This window comes from Aythya fuligula, chromosome 10, assembly GCF_009819795.1.
Source record: "Aythya fuligula isolate bAytFul2 chromosome 10, bAytFul2.pri, whole genome shotgun sequence".
In the NCBI taxonomy this organism is placed as follows: domain Eukaryota; kingdom Metazoa; phylum Chordata; class Aves; order Anseriformes; family Anatidae; genus Aythya; species Aythya fuligula.
Genome location: NC_045568.1, coordinates 4,599,567 through 4,621,584, shown reverse-complemented (window position 1 = coordinate 4,621,584; position 22,018 = coordinate 4,599,567). Strand labels below are relative to the sequence as shown.

The following is a 22,018-nucleotide window of genomic DNA, read 5'->3' as shown; positions in this document are numbered from 1 at the left end:
ATAATAAAACATACTAAGGGGCATATATTAAAGATTTAGGATTTAGGATTTAGGATTTAGGATTTAGGATCTGCTAACACCAACAGAAATTTGTACAAATAAAATAAAAGTTTTCAGTACGTTGCCTGATTTTTTTTATTATTATTTATTTATTTATTTATTTTTATTCTGACTACTCTCTATTGAATTCTTGTTGCCAGCAGAGTACCTGGAAGAATACATGACTCCTGCAGATAAGCTGAACAGATAAGCTGAACAAAGCTTGATAACAGAAAGAGTTGCTCACAAAAATACTCAATAGAAGAGAAAACCAAAGAAAAAAGTCCCAGTGGCAACCTGACAGAGTCAAGCATCAGGTCCAGGATGATCAGGATAACTTAAATTTTCTGTAGGGTATAAGGCAGTAGCCTTAGTGATAATCATTTTCATATTATGGAAGACAACAAAATGATAGCTAAATGGAAAAACATAACAAGTATTACAAGTTAATACTTTTTTCATGCTTATTTTAATCAATATAACAGTACTGTTAAAAAAAAAAAAAAAAAAAAAAAAAACTCTCTTTTTCTCTTCACTATGCAATAAAATAATTCTTTTGTTAACTTTTTGATCATCTTCAGCCAGATGATTTTCTGATCATCTACCAAACTACCAATTGTGTTGGCAGAAGCAGACACTCTCTCTGAGAACTCTGAAACTTGATGGTGTCTACCCTCAAGGATAATTTAAACATTTAATTCTTAAGTAATCATGAGCCTACCACTACAGAGTATTGTATACGTTCTTAGTAGACTTCTGTGAGGAACAGCTTTCTTGTCCCACAGATATTTTTTGGAGACTTCAAAAACAAATATCTTCATTCCATTATAGGGCAAAATGTAGTCTTTTCAAAATAAGAACAAGGAAAACATTGATCCTGTCACCATGAAACAGGCAATACGGAGAGTCTAAGTTAGTCTCTCATTGTTTGGTCTTAGTGCTATACTTACTATCATATAAAATCCTTTTGATTTTTTATTTTTCCATATTGTTCATCTATTTTTACTATCTGAATTTTTTTTTATCTAACCTGAATGTGATAGAAATACCTTTTTTGGGGAGGAGGTTTTCCTTGGCCTCCTTTCTTTTCCCCACTGTGGTGGGTGTTTGCCTTTTTTGTTATCATTCTCTGTCTCCACTTGACTTTTTTTATTTGATTTCTCTGACCTTTAAATCATAACCTGTTAAGCCAAACCATTTGGCTTTACTCTGTGTTTAACTTTCAAGGATTCTGTCCATCTCCCCAGCAGTCATCACCACAGTTTATTTTGAATAAGGACCATGTGCTAAGTAAGCACTGTGATTTTTAAACAAGGATAAGCACAAAGAGAAATCAAGGCAAAATCCAAAACAGAGCAGCTCATTTTCAAATATTCTTGACTTGTCCATAGGAAAACATAAGCATCCTCCTTTTCCCCTCACCACTTCAGTCACTAATCTAGTGTCCGATCAGTGCTCCATCTGGATAGTTGCCAGTAGAGCAAGTTTGTCCTCAGCTGCCCATAGATCATTCCCCAGTGTCTCCCTGCTCCTAGGAGAGACTCAGGAAGGTTTTCAGAGTTCAGATCAACCACTACTGATGCTTCATCTTTGTGGCTGTGTACTTGTGCTGTACCAAGAGAAGCAAGGAAAGAAGCACATGCAACCGCTGACAGACAAGTCTTATGTTCTGTTCAGATTCTGAACTTTGCTTTTATTTGTGGTAGAGCTCAAGTGTTTCACTCTGTGACTACTTCTTTCCCAAACCACCTCCTGCTCCACTATTCTGTAACATTGATACAATCATATTAAAATATACCATGGTTTATAACACTGGCCCTGAGTTAGCTCCATCTTTTTTCCTACTCTGTTTTGAAGCACAAACTTTAGTTCTAAATTGATCCAGCAATGATGGATCTTTGGATCTCCAGAGGAAGTTCTGCAGATCTTAACCTCTTCCTGTTCATGAAAGGATCACTTGTCACAAAAAATAATAATAATAATAATAATAATAACAATAATATAATTAATAATAATAAAAATAAAAATCTGGTTTTGGTTTTGTTTAAAGACTGGAGGAGCAGATAGAGCATAGCATCAAACAAGGTTAAAATCTCTAGCTTCCTTACAATTTCAAAAAACAACATAGCATTTTGACACTATCAAGCCCCGAGCAGTACTTTACCCTCTATGTATCCAGAGGTGTCTATGTACACTGAGAAAGGAAGTTTAACTTTCCTGTAACTGGACAGTCTTCAAGATATGTGGTACCTCTTTCATTTGCCTGGCCATCTATCTCTTTCTCTGGTACAAACGTTCACACACACATTTCAGTCTCAGCTGCTTTAGCACACAGGGGGAGCTCTCTCCTATCACATAGCCCACATTCCTACCTTGTCTGTGGGGAGCAATTTTTCTACTGGGAAGAACTGCCTGAAAGCTGCTGTGCAACTGCATACTTTTAGTGTTCCCTTTTCAAAAACAGAAGTTGAAATCTGGCTTCATTAAGCAAGAGTTGCAATCATATCAGATTGCATCCTTGTCCATTAGAAATACTGACTGTTTCTGGGAGGGGACCACTTAGCTTCTACAAGTGCTGCTACTTCTTCAGAAACTCTTTTTTTTTTTTTTTTTTTTTTTTTTTTTTTTTTTTTTTTTTGTGCTGAATTGTCATCCCAATTTTTCTCTAGATACATCATCTTTTTAGGATTTTTTTTTTTTTTTTCCCCAGCAAAACAATAGAACATAGGACTGCCATAGACAATGAGAGGCTACCTGTTTCAGTGTCTCAAGGAAAATACTGGAGGCAGAAAATACTGCCCTTTAACAGCAGTGAGTTCATAATATGATACTCATTCTTATGGCTGCGTAAAAATATTCTAGAAGAAATCTCCTCTGTAGGAAGTAATTAGTTATCTAACAATAGAAAGCAGTATACAAAATATAAGCTAGAATAGTTTTTTATGCTTACAAAAAAAGCTTTTTCAGGGCATATTGTAAATATTAATCCAAGTAAAATTAAGCTGTATAGCTTGTTTTCTCCTCTTAGCAGTCATTTCCCGTTCCATTCAGAGGAAGATTTTACAGGTTTTGCATAGGTAGTTTGGAAAGCTGGTTGAGCAACAATAAAAGTTGGTCTAAACTTTTTAATTCTTTATCACAGATTCAACATGAAGAAATTTTAGGCTGGCATCAGTTTTGCTGAGTATATTTTCCATATAGAGTTCCTTAGTGGAGAAGGGCAACACTGGACACTGATACCCCCAAAAAATGTACAAAGCAGGAGCCAACTCTCCTATAGCTGGCCACTTTGTACTAGACAATGTGAAAGTGGCTTCTTTTTAAGGTGAGCCTTAGGGCATCTCTCCATCATCACTGTAAGTAGGCCTGTTTCACTGCCCATCTCAGTCTACAGGGAATAAATAGCAAAAACTTTGTAGTCCTGTTCAGCACCACTAGCAACACAAGGAAGCATTTATAAGTCACCTATGCCAGATTCGCCCTGTACAGGATGAGGTCTGTACCAGCAACTGGTGAGAATCTCTGCCATGCTCACTGCACACTGAAGGTATGAAACAGTGAACGGTTAGGCACTAAGGAGTTTCTTATTTTTGGATTCTCCACATCATAATGTCACTTCAACATCTCATTGTTTTGCTAAGTAACACACTATGTGCTTATTTCCTGCCCATTTTTATTGGTTCACATTATGCTTTAGTTGAGCTTGTTTCCACTTCTTTACCACTACAACATATTCGCAAAAAGCAACCATACTGCCTTCGAGCCTCTATTTTGCTAAACTAAGCAAGACACAATCTTCCAAATATTGTGGGTATGGACTCTTCCTTCATCTGGTAAGTTTACATTCATTCCCTTGAACAGGCGTAACGTTCCTCTCTTGTGAGGAAAGAGTGTCTAGATCTCTGTCACTTTTTAAGCATTCATTTACTGTTGACACCCTGCTTAAATGATCTAAATTACCTCTCTGCTTTGCAGTAACGCTTCGTCTTAGTACTCCTGCTTTGTTTTACTGTTATTCTTGTTTCCTATATAAGATCAAACTCAGCCTCCATTTTGGCAATTCTCAATTGACCCCTCTATTTCCTGACCTGAACAATATGACTTTCCCTTCAAATATTGAAATATCTTAGAAAAGCTTCTAGTATTACATTATAAAGAAAACCAAATGAAACCCAGAAACAACTATATATGCTCCAACTATAATTCACAAAATCTTCAAACTCAGCCAAATCAACATCAATTTTTGCTGGGACTCAGTTTAGCATCTCTCATGCCCAAGGGCTATTTCCCTGACAAGTTGCTGCTTTTGCTCCCACCCATTTCAGCATTTTTCAGATTATTCGAAATTCAAATATATTTGAATCCAATCTGCATTTATATAAATATAAAAGACAGAAAAAGAAGTAGTACCACTGATCAAACTTTAATATATCATGCTTGGAAAAACAGTCTTTTTCTGCAGTTCTACTCCCAAAAATTCTAAGGAGACCATTTCAGGTGAATGTTGAAAGGAAGGAAGTGCTACAGAGACACCAACAGACACTTATCTTCTAGATAAGTAGCTGGGTTTCTGCTCTGGCTATAATTAATTTAGCCAATATTCTAAACACCACTATACAACCAAAGCATTGTTATACGCAGAGCAGAAAAATCACTACAGTGTATTTGTAGTATTCATGTGGCTTAGAGGCTTCCACAAATAAAGCTGTATTTTTTGTAATAGCTATGTAAACAGTAAATCCCCTTTGAAGAGGAGAGATTCTATAAGCAGCTCTAGATAATGTTACTATCAACAACAGCAATCCTGTCTTTTTTTGGGGGAATTTGGATGTGATGTGAAAGCTGTACTCCATAAAATGAAAACCAAAACGGCTCCTTGCCCCAGCAGTTACCACACCTCACTTAGGTAGTCCTAAACCATACTGAAAACTGTAGTTTAGTTTCTGTACTATGAATTACTGTACCATACTGTACTAGTAACTACTAAGCCCTGAGCATCCAAATAATAATCTGTCCAGGGCTATCTTCCATGACATATTCTGCATTCTAATCCTTGATTCCTGTAAGGTTTGAATTAAGCAGTAAGCAAGTTTGTAGATCAGAACTGCAGTGCAGGAAAACATGTTCATACTAAAAGAAACTGGTAGGAGGGTGAGCTTCTAGGCTGGGCAACAAAGGAAAAAAAAATAACAGAAGGGGTGAAAACATCTGCAGGACAGGTCTAGTCCAGCATCTGTGTTCAGAGAGATTGTGTTGCCTATGAGGAGTTAGCAGCTCTTACAATTACATTGGCACACCACCTTGGAGAGGTGAGAAGTAACACTGTAGTCAATTTGCCAACAACTGGTGTTTTAGAAGAAGTCTGGATTTTATTAAAGGCCTTGGCTCAGGACAGCAAACAAGACTCTGGTTCAAAGCTTGTATTTAATATCAAGTATCAAGGTTTCTGACTGTCTGGAGAAAAAAAAAAAAAAAAAAAAAAAAACAGTCTTGAAAAGGACTGGATTACTACAGACCATTGAAAAACCATGAGTAAGATTTCTCAATTAGGAATGTAATGCTAATTAGTCTTTTTGGGTCAGCCTGGGTGGGTTGGCTAATTAGCAAAAGTAATATACCCATGTGATTGGCCTGGAGTGTGGGTGAGGTTCCTGGAAGCACCAGGTGATATCTGGTGAAAAAAGGATGTGTGGGTGGTAAGATCAGGACAGCTGCAGTCAATGACTAGAGTGGGGGAAATACATCTTCAACAGAAAATGCACAAAAGCTCTGAGCTTTCAGAACAGTTGAGGTAAGGATTAGCAAGCTTCTGTAAGGTTTATTGAAAGCCTAATTTAGGATAAAATAATTTCATGGTAAGATGGAGAGATATGCAGATTGCATAAATACTGATGTTGTCAAGTCAGTTAAGTGGTGTGTGTGATAAAAGCTGAGACCATTCTGGTGCAAGAACAAATAGTAGACTTGCTTCAGCCTCAAGGCACAGAGGAGACAGGGGCCCTACAGATGTTGTTTTAATATTCAAATAGGTGTGAGTTTTAATCACCAGCCTTTGTTCTCAGTTTCTAAATAAAATATGAGTTTTACCTATATAATCTTTTATTTTTGTTTTAGTAGAAAAATAGCCACATTCATATCCTCCCTAGTTTATGTCTGCCACTGCACAGAACTATGCAGATTGTTTTATGGACCTCTGTAAGGCTAGGAAATCTATCACATGGTAATAGTAATAATGTTCTTTGTAAAATACTATATGTGCTTTCTAACAAAAGTCACATGATCGGTTCAGTCCTCCAGAAGACTCCTTCTGGAAGTCCTTAAGCCCCAGTACTCACATTTTCACTTTAAGGGCACACTCCATGTGTCATACTTCAACACCAAAGGAAACAGAAGCTGTCTGTGATAGAGAACACCCAAATGCCCTAAGGTATATAGGGGAAGGTGCCAGGTGCATCTGAACAATAGTACTAGAATATGAAAGGAGTTAGCTCCTCTAGGGCAGCTTTTCAAGGTTTCCACTCTCTGTGCTAATTTCCCCAGTATCCAGGGAGTTACTGGTGTATGTATGTATTGTTTAAATGAGCTCCAGTGCATCATACAGAGCAGGTATCACAAATACTTAAGGTGTCATGAAAAATGCATTGGATAAAAAGTGAACTTTTATATATGGTTCAGAAATTTAGAGAAAGGAGACAAACAAAACAAAGAAGACTTTACCCCACACTAAAACATTTCAGATTATCTGCTGGCAGTGTCTTTCCTTATGAAATTCTCTTTTTACATATCCTCATCCTTACATTGATGGTTACCAAGAGCTATGTAACTGGATCAGTTAATATGAGAATCAGATTTCGCCTCATTCATTTTATACATATGATTTTTACCCTTCATTTGGCCTTGTAAAGGTTGGTAACTCTGAATAATTAGAGTTTTGGACGTGTCCTATTTCCTTTTATTTATGTATCTAAACAGACGAAGCAATTTGGAACAGCTGCATACAATAGAGTGTTGTTGTCTTGTAACATTTAGAAAGTATAATTTCTAGATTGCTGTGCTGAAATTTGCATCACTATGAGTAAGATTTATTTCTATGGTTCTGAGATCAAATACAAATCTATTAGAAAAATAAAAAAAAAACAGTAAGTTAAAAAAAAAAAAAAACATGCTTAATTAATTTTACATTTATTATTTAATACATTCTGGGTTTTTCCCTCAACAGATGGCAATTTAATCTCTGAATCCTTAAAAAAAAAAAAAAAAAAAAAAAAAAAAATCTAAGCTATTACATCCAATGATTTAACATGTTTCATTTTTTAAAAAATATTAGAGATGGGCCCAAGACAAAGCTTGGATTCAAATCCTAATGTTCCCAGAGGGTGTTCTGCTCCAAGGTTTTGGTTCAGGCCCATCTTTTCCTCTGGACAAGTATACATTTGAAAATGATACTGCCAAATAAATCTTCTGTTTTGAAAAGTTAAGTATTACATGTGTTTCTAATAACATGTCAGATGGAGTAGCATGAAGTAATTTTAATTATTTTCATTATTTGTCTGTGGTTTTTGCTTCCTTCTTTAATTTTGCTTAGTGAAACAGCTAACCCAGAGTAGTCCATCTTTCTTCCCATTTACAGCCGGAGAATCAAAGTGAAACTAGCACTGCTGTGCTACCACTTCCAGAAACAAAAAAATGTAATTAAAAATACATTATTTCTTGAATTACACAAACATATCTGTTGAAGTCCCCTTTCTATTCAGTCTATCCTAAAAAAAAAAGCAGAAGTGATGAGATACAAAAAAGTGTTTCAAGGTGCTAGGAACTGAAGGAGAAAGACCATACACAAATAGCAGTAAGATTTGAGAAGGCACTCCTTACATCATGATCACATGCTGCAAAGGGAAAACATTTTTATTTTTTTTCAGAACTCAGCTTTGAATTAGTCCAAGATTCATATGTCATGGTAGGCAGCAACTAAATTAGAAAATGTTATCTGGAATAAATTAAAATTAGATGTTCAGCCCCCAAACATTAAAGAGATTTCTAATGAAAATAAGGACAAATTAGTGGAAAATTGGAACTAAGCTACTCTAATTTTTTTCTCTTCTGTTTTCAAATATATTTTCCAGAGTGGATCACTAAAGGAGCCAGAACCAAACAAAATCCCACCTCAGCGACCACCACCTCAAGGTTGTTTACAGTACATTCTCGACTGTAATGGCGTTGCAGTAGGACCAAAACAAGTCCAGGCTACTTAGATAATTGAGACTAAAAGCAAGGGTTAAAATAAAAATTATTAAAAAAAAAAAAAAAAAAAAAGGAAACAAAAACACAATCTTAAAAGCAAACATACCAGTTTTGTTCAATTTTACATTGTTCAATGCTGACCTGGACTGTGTTTTTTCTATGCAGTGTCAACTATACCGTCTGGTTGTTTACTTGTTCATGTCTGTGCGTGTAATGCTTACCTACTTTTCTCTGTAAAATTTGTGATTTCAGGGCTGTTGTCAACAGTGTACAAAGAATGTGCCTCTTTAGAGCCCAGTGCAACTGTATGGATGGTTAGACAGTATTTTTTGAGTATTATATATCGTTCAGTAAAATACCACCGAGGTTCAAATATAAATACTTTTGCTTACTCTGTGAGTGTGTGCACAGTATACTCATCGCCTTTATTTTTTTGTGTGTGTGCGTGCATGAGTATTAGATAGGTGATCCAGATATATTTTTTAAAGTCTAGATTAGAATTTGCTGGTGAGGCTTTCTATTTATAATTTTATAAAGTTTGTTAACATTTAAGTTTTACTTATAACCAAGTGGAAGTCTAATATTTCAGAGACTCGATAAGTACGATACAGTTCTTCCCAAGGAATATTTAAAATATCTTCTATTTTACATACTGGTATTCATATTTTTAGTATTTCTGCATTAAATTATTAGCTATAAAGCTATGTAAATGGGCCACCTATGTGCAATATCTCAGTGAAAGTGTGAGTATTTAATGTATCTTATTTCAATGAAGTAGTTCCTTTTGTTGTCATTCCGAATTAGTAGTATCTATGGAGATTTTTAAATAAAACAGTAATGCAAATACTTTCAAAATCTTATACTCACCTAAGAGTTAAAGCCCAGGTTATTTGGTGAGAAGTACCTCAAGGACTGTTAAACTTCCTGTAAGAGCTCATTTTTTTTCCAAATACTGAGATGTTGAGAGATGGTAGACCAAGGTACCTTTAACCATCTAGAGATCTTGCCCTTTGATTGGAATGCAATGTTGGTGGTTTTCTTTACTAACTCAGGTCTATGATTTTAAACCTAGAAATATCAAGATAGCTATAAAGAAAATTCAGTCCCAGCATTATCCACTTAAATAGGGTTTATAACAATTGCTTAAAATCAAATGTGCAAAAAGACTTGAGATGCCTGACAACTGCTGTATTTTCTATAGGAAGATTATTTATGATTTTTGCATAAGCAGTTTATAGTGTAATATTACAAGAAATGTACAGGTGGGCAGTTAATCTGTTATGAGAAATCTAGCCTACAGTCACAAGCTACACAATGCTAGCATACCATAAAACTTAGTCGCGAGTGAGCCACAAAACTATAATCTGAATTTAGAATATGTACAAAGATGAGTAGTGGCCATTAGTTTAGTGCAAACAGTTTTGTTTAAAGGGAAAACAGCTTTATGTTCTACTTCTGTTTTCCCTACAAACATTGGAAAAAAAATTATCAGTGAGAATCATCGTTCTTAGCATTTCTTTTCTTTGTACATGCTGGCTGGTAAGATGAGAATTAAGGTATGCATTATTAGCTATTTAAATGTTTGTGGTAAGTGCTACTGTTTACTACCTATCAGTAACTTACATGAATATTTTGCTTTAGTGATCAGCATTTGTCTGGGTCAGTAATCATTCCAATGATGGCATTGGATATTTTGTTCTGTATTAAGGAAGTACCACTTAGAATCAGGTTCACAAATCCTTACCTCCAGATACCATAAAAGTGAATAAACAATACTGCCCTGGGGTGAAGAAATGAATCTGATGATTGATTTTATTTAAAGCAGTTGGTATTTTTTGCATGTAGTAGTACAAGTATTCACAAGTGCTTTTCACACGACATTTGTGAGCTGTGTGTGCAAAGAAAAGATGGGTGTTTCAGACAGGATTTCAGCTTGTTGACTGTAAAGGATTTACAAGGGCACACATTATTGCTACATACCACAGACAAGAAGCAAGCCAAAATGTCTCTCTGCATGTAAGCATGCTTAGGTGCAATATTGTGGGTAACAGGGAACAGATGTTTTACAGTGTAGGCTTAATGTTCAGTTTTGTTGAGTTATTTTTGGTAAAAGTTTCTTTCATGATTGTTGCCTTTTGTACAACCCAGCTGCAAGAAAGTGAGCAAATGCTGGAAGTGTGACAGCAGTATATCTTTTATGTGAAATATCTTGTACAGCTTAATGTGCAATAAAAGAAAGTTATATCTGTCTTCAGTGTAAAGTTTCTGGCATTCAAGCCTGTATATACAAGTGGGGGAAAAGAAGCCTTTCTGTTTTTCAGTATTGAGTGAAGGGAGACTAATAAGCAAATGATCCTTATTAAGATGTTGCAAGACCATGTTATCACCTTCAAATATTTCCTACAAAAGTGGTTAAAATTAATAAACGATGAAGGCACATTCCTTAACATACAGTACGTGCTATTTATCTTTCTGCACCACAACACACTGCTACAACTGTATTAAAACTTCTTGAAGAATTAGTACGTGCTGTTCTCAGACACATACGCTGGAATCTCCTATAGTAAGTGGAAAAGTATCTATAATAACAATTAAAAAATATATATATTGCAACTGTATTTCCAGATATGAACATTTTCTTTTAGAGACCCACGCAAGTCTTTTACTAGCACTGAATATCTGTGTAAGACTAAAAATTCCCAAATATTCAAAACATCTAGATCAGTTGTCTTGTATAATATTTACTGTTCAGCAAAGCTCACTTCCTTACTGAAGCATTATACAAACAAATCTCTCAGAATTTCATCCTGTCCCTTCATCTGCTTAACTCAGATGTCCTGTGTGCTTTGTCACATGGAAGAATAAAGATTGTTTTAACAAATATCATCCAAGGAAACCACATTCGGACATCTGATGTGAGATAAGAGCAGCATGGCCACTGATATCTGATGCAGCACTATTTCAGTCAGAAAGAGGAAAGAAAAAAAAAACCTCGGTGATGATGTAGCATCTTTCAGCCATGGATTTCACAATCAAGTCTCTACTACACATGTTAGTTACACACTTGCTACCATATTTTTTTCACTGTCATTCCTTCACAGTGGGAAGATCTCCTTGGTAAAGAGTTAATAATGATTTTCTTTTGTTTCTTGTAATGTTCTTGATGTATTTCACCAAGATGTTAGATTAGTTATCAAAAGACTTTAAATTAGCCAGAAAATTTTCAATATAAAGTTGTTTTATTGCTATAAGAATTAATCTAAGAGGAATATTACAAAAATAACTTCTAAACTTTGGGGGAGCAAAATTGTAATAACTACACAGAAAATAGTAGCTGTATTGCTGAATTAGATATTTTTGATATATTCAATTCTCTCACAGCCTCTCCTTTAGCTGGGCCAAAATTATACCAGGTGTAACTCCACTAATCTAATTTGAAGTCAGTGGAGTTACTGCTGGGATAAATTTGGGGTTTAGCATTTTTATGGATGAATCAGATGGCTCCAAGCAAGTTACTAATGTACCAACTGTGATTAGTAGTATTGACTACATTAAGCTGCAGTCCACATCAGTAGAATTTTGCCTCAAAAGTAAAATTAATCACATTCGAGGATTATTTTAAAGTGTTGGATATGAATCTAGTAAGAGCTCTTTGATACTATAACATTATGAAGTTTTTCTTGTACTGAACCTAGGGGGCCCAGTGCAACCCCAAGGAATGCAATCACAAAGCCAGGAGCCATTGCAGCCACAGCGCATGTACCCCCCTGGGCAGGCAGCAAAGCCCTCAGCTTCTCAGCCACAGCGTCCGCCTGGACCTACAACCCAGCAACCGCGTGCCCAGGCTCAAGGTCCCTCCAGCACCCGATTAGCAAAGGAAGCAGAGCCACAGCCTGCGCCACAGCCACAGCCCGCGCCACAGCCACAGCCTGCACCACAGCCACAGCCTGCACCACAACAGAAGCCTCAGTCTCATCCCCAACTTAAGTAAGATTTGCTTTATCAATTTTCTTGTCTCCTCATGATACGCTTAGATTTATTGTTGCAGTTGTAACTTGGGAGATGGTCTAACATTCATGAAAGGATATACATTTGTTCCCAAGTCTAGAATGATATTAAAAAGTTTCAGAAAGCTTATTATCTGTTTACCATTAGGAAGAGAATAGCAGTAGTTATGTCCTGTGCTACACAAAATTTCATATATTTGTTGTGCAATTTCTGCCCCAGCTAGGTCTGATGTAAAAACTCTTCATCTTACTCTTTTTTTTTTTTTTTTTTTTCTTTTTATGTCACTGACTCATGATCTGGGTGTGCTGTAAGCTTGCACAGAAAAGAGGAAGTCTTATCTGTTTCAACTTTTAACCTCGCAGTCACTCAAGGAACAGATTCCAGTTTCAAAAGGCCTATCTCAGAAACAATGCAAATGAACACGCTGCCAAGCCGTGCTTCTTACAGTCACACTCTGGTCATGGTTATACATTGCCACTGACTGTACGGCACAAGTAACTCAGGCAGGCCCTCTCCGAAGGAGAGGCAGGACTCGCACAGACAGCTGCCTGCCGTTACCTCACTGCTGGAAGGTTCTGCTGGGCACAGCGCACCGGCAGTGCTCTATCTGGGCAGCTGCATGCAGCAGCACAGAATGTGAGAAGGATGTGTAGCTACATATCCCCTCGCAGCTTTAACCCAGTAAGCAGAAAACCCGGAGAAGGTGTTAGCAATGATTTGCTGGTTTTCAGCATAGTGATCCTGATACACACTACTTCCAATGAAGTTGAAGATGCATTCTACTTATTTTGACAAGTAAAAATACTTGCATGTAGTTGTCATTTTATCCAGTAACGCAGATCCCCCTTTTTCATCCGCTCATTTGCTAATGCTAGTGTGAACCAATTCCGAGTCCTTGCCTGAGTACAAGTCAGGGGAACAGACTTGTTAGGTGACAAGATGCAAAGATAAACAATAGTCAAAAAAGGTCAAGTATAGTTGCTAATGAAGGAAAGATTTTCCTTGCTTTCCTAGGACAATGTATTTCTTTAGTTTTATAATCATTAAACTTGGATTAATTCATCCACTACTTAAGTATACCTACAAAATAGGGAAGTCAATTTTCTTAAGCAAGATGGAAGACTCTAAACTACTTTAAAACTTAATGTGTGCATTTCTGACATTTAAGAAAAATGGTGAAAAACAGGTATGGAAAAACTGTACTGTATATACTTTCCCATCTTTCTCCCTTTCCTTAAGTCAATTCTTCAAATGGAGATTCATTTTTCTCTTCCTTGAGTGGAATAGTCTCTAAAACAAAAACAAAAACAAACAAACAAAAAGAAATTACAGATTTTAAACTGCTAGCCATATTAAGAGGAGTTTTTCTAACTTTCAAGAAGCAGTTTTAGGTCCACACCAAGACTCAAATCTCCTGCCTGTAGGATTAACTCTATTTGCATGTGCATGCTTTGTATTCACCCACATGCTGTTGCCTAACCTGTATGTACATGTTATTAATCTGTGAATAAATATTTAATTAGGCTACTTATTGTGTTACTAATCAAGTCAAGTGCTGCTTCCCACCCTCCCTCTTTCAGTGAGTACAAACAAACATTTATCAGTCTATTCTCATTAACACAACTATAATTTATGAAAAACCTAAAACGCCTGTAGCACTGTTTGCTGTACATTATTAGTTCAGAGGCAGAGAAGTTGCAAGCCATGGATAGTATAAAACAACCTGAATAAGGAAAGTGTTTCAGTTTTACTGTAGCCAAAACTGAAATCCTATTATTGTACTGAGATAAAAATGAAATCAGTTAACTAGTTTTACTAATGCATGGATGTCTTCATAAAAAGATTATAACTCATTAATGTTTTCTATTTAAATTCAAGCCTACCTTTTAAATGTTATTTTACCTGAGTTAGTTTTAAACTTCAGACATTTCCCTTCTTGTACATTACTTTATTCATGCTTACAGAGACTTAAACCATGATTACATAATAGCACTAAAAACAGAATAGGATTACTAGACTAAATGCTTACAGGCAAGCAAAATGATACCCAATTTGGGGAATTTTTTGAAATAGGAATAGTGTCATTATATTTCCACTGAGGATGAAATATATCTAACACAGCAGTGGAGTACATTACAACTTTAGGATTCATTCTTCAAAGTCTTGTTGATATACCTGATTTTTCTGTATGCATATATTTTTTTGCAGACTTCAGGAACACAATTATTCATCATCCTGTGTTGGGTAGTGATTTGGATTAAGACAGGCCCAGTTTTTCCTTAAGTTCTGATTTCTTTCATCCAATTTACTAGACCTGTTTCAGATCTGTAAAAAGGCAGTGTATCTTCTAACAAAAAGATTATCCTACTTTGCAAATCAAACTACAGAAAGAACATGCTGTATTGCAGCAGCTCTGTATGCTACATCTAACTTTATTAGTTGTGTTGAATATCCATTTTGTTCACATGGAAACTGTCTACATCTCATGGACATTTTTCCTTTTCTCATAATTTATATGCATTATTTGTGGATGGAAGTTGATAGACAATATGACCATACAAAACTTGTTATATTTTTGTCTTGCAGCAAGTCGCAGTCTTTGACAAATGCCTTCAGTTTCACAGAATCGTCCTTCTTCCGATCATCTGTGAATGAAGACGAAGCAAAAGCTGAAACCATTCGAAACTTGAGGAAATCTTTTGCTAGTCTTTTTTCTGATTAGCCTGCTGCATCTAAATGCACATAGCATATAGTCTAAAAACTCCGTGAATGTTACATAGGTTTTGTTTTCCCTGTGACAGTATCCTTATCTCCTGTGCTAACTGTTGTATTAAGCAATATGTTAAACTTACACAAAACCAGAAGGACTTTGTTGAGATTCCATTCAGGAACATGTATAGAGGTAAAGAAAGAAGAGTTCTATTACTAACACAGAATGCCAAATTCTGTGGTCCTTATCCATTGTAATATTGTGGCCTTACTGTGACTGAACTATATAATCCTATTTGAGACTCCTTTGTAGAACTGTGTTAATAAAGCATTGAGTTATGGGTTTCTTCTTGCTTTACCCATTTCCAATGCATTGCAATGCATGTGTATTTTGTGCGTAAATGTTTTGTACTGCAGGAGTATAGTCTTGGTTTGTTCTTGCCTCTCAAATTTAGGAGGCAATTCACACTGACGTTCTTGTCAAGCTGCATAAATAGTGTGAGAAGGTGAAGCAGTTTCTTCTTCCTTATACAATCTTTCCATCAGCTGATTGTAGACTTCTGATGTATTGCTGACAGTTATCAGTACACAAATTAATGTCCTAAGTAGAGTGTATATGTACTACTGTATCTCTGTGTCTATTTAAATTTATTTCCAAATTGTAACCATAACTGGTTTTAGTTGCAAAGAATATGCATGATGTTACCCTTATTTTTGTGAACACCTTCTAATAAATGTAAAGTCCCAGCCTGATTTAAAAAAAATGTCTTTGACAAAGCTTGTTTCAACACCAGTATGTATTGTTTATTTTAACTGATATCAAAAGGGTACCTTTGTGATTATAAAATATTGGACATAAGACACAACTGGAGACAATAGACTATCAGAAATAATTCCCTTTTAGATAGGCATCAAAAATATACCTTTTAGGAAACACGTTTATATTTTCTAATAAGTCATGTATTTTATAAATAACTTGTGAAAACAGAATTGATCTCAGACTTTGGGGTAATAGCAGCATATATTTTTTATTATCTAAATGAAAGTGAAGTTGATGAGTAATCTCTAGACTATCCCTTTTCAAATGAAAACCATGCCATTCTGCCTATCATGAATTATATGCAGCAGTATTCCTTGCTAGGAAAGAGTGCTAGCAGGAGAAACAAGAGAAAGTAAGTGCTATATTAGCATATTCAAGGGAGAAAGTGAGCAGCACAAGTTTACATTTAAACCCTATGGAATTTGTAGTGGGTTTGTAGAAAGTCATCTATTTGTCTCAGACATTGTACTTTCTGTACTAACAAGTGTTAGTTTATGAAGTATAGGTAAATCACAATAACCCTTTGAAGGCATACGTCCTTTCAGCAGTTTTGGATTCCTTTGGATGAAGAGTCTGGCTTAGGCCAAGAGGTTGGCAATGAAGCATGGAAAATTTCACCTCCAGTGATGTCAGAATTAAATTCATACATTAGTATCTGATAACTCTCTGTCAACACGGTCTAAGTTGATGATCTTAGCATATATATTTCCTGAAAAGCAGGCATGTCTAAATCACAGGCAACACAACTGATATGCTTTTTGGATTGATAGTGAGGACTGACTCAATATTGCAGTTGCCCAGAATAATGCTTTCCTCCAGGTTAAGACTAAAATGAATCTAGGGTCAAGACTGCAGCACAACATTACAGACTATAAATACATAGCACTGCTCTCTGTAGGATGGAATCTCAGTCTCTGTGTTTGGCACATAACCCCCAAATTTGTGGAACGGCCCTCAGAGAAGCCCCCTTACAAAATTAAAGACAATTCTTTCTCTCTCTCTCTCTCTCTTTTTTTTTTTTTTTTTTTTTTTCCCTGGAAAAAATGCACCGTGTACACAAGTCTATAGTTTAGACCATGAATTCTGTGGCAAAAGAGTACACCAGACCTATTAGCAGTTTCTATTAATTGATAAATTCATACAAGCAAATGGATTTGTTTTTAGTTTTGTCCCCTTCCTGCCCCCCACTGCATTGAAACACCCTTCACTGGGCTGCAGTAACAACCCTGAGTAGTTATATAGCCTTTCATGTCTGAGAAGCACTTTACTTTTAGATTAGAAAGATTAATCAAAGTTGCTAACGCAAATTAATTACTGCTACAGAGAAGGCATAGTAATTATGCATAGTTTGGCATGGTTCATGATTAGTACATGCCTAGTTTCAGCAGTATTTAGTACAATATGAATTACGGGTAGTTCATTAGTCCAGGCCCCAGATTTCGACTTGAGGCAAAGTTTCTTGCTCATATAAAATTCCCTCCCACCTCTTCCTGGGAGAAAACGGGTTTCACTACAGTCTTTGTTTTACCATCTGGAACAAAAAAAAGAAAGAAAAGAAAATAAAAGAAAAGAAAAAAGAGAGCAAGATGATGCAATCAAATCTGCATGGTGTATCCTCCCACACAATGTACATAACACATTGCCTCTCCACAATGCCAAAACTTCTTTATACCTCCAAGCGTGCTAAAGCGTGTCACATTCAAGCTGATGCATGCTTGTGTTTCTTATGCACTGTTTCATGGTTAAGACATTTTTAAGCAATCTATAGAACATCTCCAAAATACCCATCAGAAAAAGAACTTTTATGAAAAGTCTATTCAAATATTTATTGTCCGTTTTGTCTGACTTCATTAAATAAATTGTACTTTAAATTCATGTGCAAGCTCTAAATACCCAGTCATCCAATACAATGCTATCTAGGTTTGCATAAGTGGTTACACAGAAATAATCGGAGTGTCTGTGGTTCAGCTTTCTGAACATTAGCCTAGGTACCTGAGGTCTGTACTTCATATGCACCTTTTCTATGGAGATACAGATTATGATGCTATAGGTCACTATGCACAGTACTCCATCCTTTTATTCATCTTTCACTTACAAATCGATATAATATGAATTCTATAGAGATATTTATCAAGCTTAGTCTTAAGATTGAGATGGAGTCATTTTTTGACCATTAGGTCTGCAGCCAATTCAAAGCATTGAAGCAGATTTCAGGAGATTGTAATTATGGATGAAGAGACTAAACTAGGTTTGAAACCACCACTAACTCTCCAATAAAAATAGTCAAATAGTACTACTGTACTTTGTAAATATTGCATGTTCTCTGTATACTTCCTCCTCTGCAAGAACAAAGTCACTTCGCTGAGCCAATGTTGTCTCAATGAACAGATCACATACAATGAAACTGCTATTTACAAAACTGAAAAAGTCATTGTATATTGTCTATGCGTTGACATGGTTGTTGCCAGTATTTTGCTGAATACTATAAATAAATATCCCAGCAAGTTGTCCATCAACAACAGCTTCCAGTGAGGTTGGGTAAGATGCTGAATATATCCAACAGAGCTACCTAATGCCTTTTCAGACTGCCAGTCATGATGCCTATTTAGTAACTGAGATAGCCACGTAGGGGCTGGATATGATACAGATATGATACAGGATCTGTGGGACACCTGGGCTATTCTAAAATGGCACTTGGAGGCCAGGCAGGATATATAGTTTGATTTAAAATGGCACTATTTGCCTGTGTTTGGGACAGAGATTCCCCTTAAATCTGGCTACTCAGCTATCTCACGCTGTGTAATCATTCAGGTGTGGAGTAAGAGCCACCTTAACTGAGCTCTGCCTTTCTTCTCCCCTGACTAAACAAAGCCGTCTAGCAAGCCAGTGCTGTAATCATTTGAAAAATTTGATCACTAATAGAGTTTATCTTTCCATACCAAAAATAACTAGAAGTGAATGACTCAGAGGAGTTTAAGAAAGATTATCTAAATTGTCACGAATGCCAGCACAAATGAAATTAAGTTCAGAGTGAGAATACGTCTCCAATATGGAAATGCTTTTTATTAGACATGTATTTCTAAACAAACTTTTTTTTTTTTTTTTCTTCCTAGATGATTTTAAAATCCTGTGTGAGATGTTTCAAAATAGGTAGCTAAAATTAGTTTTCCAAATGCACGGTCAGTTCTGCAAATAAGCAACCAAATTTGCAAAATCACGTTTTCCTCATTTCCTCTAGTTCCTCCTCATTTTCTAAGGAAGCATGTTGCACCTCAAGATATTAGTTTATATTAATGTTTGTGAAGCATTGATTGGGACATCTGTAGTTACATTCTTGCACCTCAAAAATTAATTTAAGAACAAATGCAAATAAAATTAAGAAAAACATAAAAAAATAAAATAATGTCTAGTGCATCAAGTGAGCTCTTTAAACTTAAAACGAGACAAGAAGAACAACAGAAAGACTTTCCCCCTGTTAAACTTTAAGATAGGCCAGGAGTAAAAAAGACACGTTTGTTTGTTTGTTTCATTGTTTGTTTTTTGTTTGTTTGTTTGTTTGTTTTTTTCCCACAGTTCGTGTTACTAAGAGTTAGAAAACAATCCAATTAAAAAAAAAAAATCTCTCTCTCTTTTTTTTTCTCTCTCCTTTTTTTTTTGTGTGTTTTTTTTTTTTTGTTTGTTTGTTTGTTTTTTTTTGTTTTTGTTTTTGTTTTCACTAGGACTGGAGTTTTGACTTATGTTAGTAGTGGCAATACTCAAAACATCCAAGGGTGGATGTGGTATTTAAAAAATAATGTACTTTATGTTACATGACAGATAAGTTTTCCTGTACAAGATATGCACTGTACTGGGAGAAGATACCTGGCTTTATGGCTAAATCTGTGCTTTGTACAAGTGATGGTAACAGAAAATAAGTAAAATGCAATATCAATCGACAAGACTGAGAAGGGATTAATTGGAAGCTTAACTCCTCACATGTGGTATTTGTTAGCATTTACTCTTCCTCCTAACCATTCCTATTTCATTCACATATGCCTGTTCTTCTCACAATTGCAATCAGCCAAATTTACTATAAGGATTTATAAGCTCTGTAGAGTATCTGAATTTTTAAGGGCAAATCTTTGAATTGTTTTCATCTTTTGCTGCTGCTCTATGCTTCCTAACACTGTGAAGATAGATGGAGAAAGTAATAGAAGATGGAAAGCTGACTGTTCTTCATTTACTTTCTTAACTAAGAGAGAAGCTCTGATAAAAGGTAATGTAGATTTTAAAAGTATGTGGACAGGCAGTACAAAAGAACTTTTTTCTATCCAGATGGGAGACAAGAAAAAACAAACAAACAAAACCAGTGCGTACAGGCAAGCAGCTAGCCATTTTCTAATTTGGGAGCTACTTATCAAAAGTCTGTTACAAATATTTGAGTAACGAGCATTTTTTCCAGAGATAATCTAGTACAGGGTCTTAAAATTATACAGATAAATCTCTTCCATTAGTTACAGGATTACTGAAGTTATGAAGAAACATTAGACAGTACGTTAGACACATGAAACTAAAATTAATGAGAGCTGTACTTCATTAGTATGCCATGTTCCCTTCTGAGGCTGTAGCAAAACCTAAAGTGTGTTTTTGATTTTCCTGTAATTCATAACAGTGAAGATGATCACCAAAAGAATAAACATGGTCTGTGGAGTCAGACTTTCAGTAGTTCTACTCCTAAGGAAATCTAATGCTATTTTTCCCTCACCCATCAGGTACTTCACATAATTCTGCCACCTAACTCTCCTGACGCTTTGTTTGCGGGAACTGGAGCTATTGGGCAAATGCTTCTCAGTTAATCAGAAGGAGATATCAATGCAATTATATATTTATCTCATTCCTACCCACTGTAATAAAATAGGAGCATCTCGCATCTTCACATAATGTGCTGCTCCCCTTAAAGTTATGAGGAGCTTTAGCAAAAAGGGAATGCATCCTTTCACTAAGTATTTGCAGAATGCCATACACTAACACCTCACTTGATAAGTGTGCTCTAACTGGGGATACCGTGTACGAGTCTCAAACTGATGATTATGCAAATCTTACAGATAGGCCCTTTAACGAGTAGATTACTATCCCGACTACATTTGCTATCACTGAGTCCTTCATAGTTCTGGCTAGTTCAAGCCAAACTCCTATTATCTTTGCTGTTTTGCAAATTTTTCTTTCTTTGCAATAATAATAGTGTTCTGAGAATGAATATATCTCTAGGCATGTTTATCCGCACGCGTTTTTTCTGTCATGCAGAGCTTGGGACTACATATTCCACTGGCTTCGTGTGAAATGCGGCGTGCTACTTAAGAGACTGCCAATAGAACCAGGCCACAGATTAATTCTACTGCCAAGGTGCCGTATCAGTTTACTCTCCATGTAAGATCTGTCCTGCATGGTAGATCCACCAAACATTTGTAAGTGTGAGACATTATAGCTTAAAAAGTAGGAAATTCTTCTTTCCTCCAGTCTCCTCATGGGGAAAAGGAGATTAGTTGCCTCCATCCACCAGCTGAACCAGACCTAATTGCTACATAGAAATGACAGTAAATCAGACTGTAAATCAGTGCTGAACTGCATTAGTTGGCTGTTTGTCTTGGTGACAATTTAAATATATTAATTAGCCATGTGTGCTGTATGATTCATCTTAAGACTCCTAGGAAACTGGTAGTGTTTCCATATAGAACAGAGTCCACCTCAGACACTTACTACAGAATCCCAACCAACTATTTATCTTTTAGCGATCTTGAAAATGGGTGTTGCTAGCCACATCCACTGCTATTTACTGTAAAGAAGTCTTTTCTCATTGCTTGATGGAATTGTAACAAATTTGGGTATATGGAAGAGGCCTGTAATTTAAAGGCCTCTGCCCCACCTGTTATGGGAATGTCTCTGAACTGGGATCAAGGAAGCATTCTTTTTCTTATTTAGATGTTTTTTTTTCTGTTTGCAAGTCATGACTTAATCTATTGAAAACTGAAATGATTGTTTTAAAATTACAATGTATCAATCTCTTCTACCCTTAAATTCTAGTTCACTGAGAGGTGATTACCACTCTATAATATATATTCATTTACTCAGCTTTGTTCTACAGTACATTTTTAAAGACATTAGCATTTTTCACACCTTTTTTTTTTTTTTTTTTTTTTTCTCTTTTTACTAGAAAGGGAAAGC

At 35.9% G+C, this 22,018-nt stretch overlaps 1 protein-coding gene across 1 annotated transcript in view; it reads left to right on the top strand.

The window, feature by feature from the left end:
* The window catches only part of SYN2 (synapsin II), a 180,913-nt gene extending 165,152 nt beyond the window's left edge, over positions 1 to 15,761 (top strand). The window contains exons 11-13 of the mRNA XM_032194140.1: positions 8,163 to 8,223; positions 11,976 to 12,267; positions 14,875 to 15,761. Of these exons, the coding sequence (XP_032050031.1) occupies positions 8,163 to 8,223; positions 11,976 to 12,267; positions 14,875 to 15,010 (489 nt within the window). The 3' untranslated portion in view covers positions 15,011 to 15,761. The remainder of the gene's footprint in view (positions 1 to 8,162; positions 8,224 to 11,975; positions 12,268 to 14,874) is intronic.
* Positions 15,762 to 22,018: the final 6,257 nt, after the last annotated feature.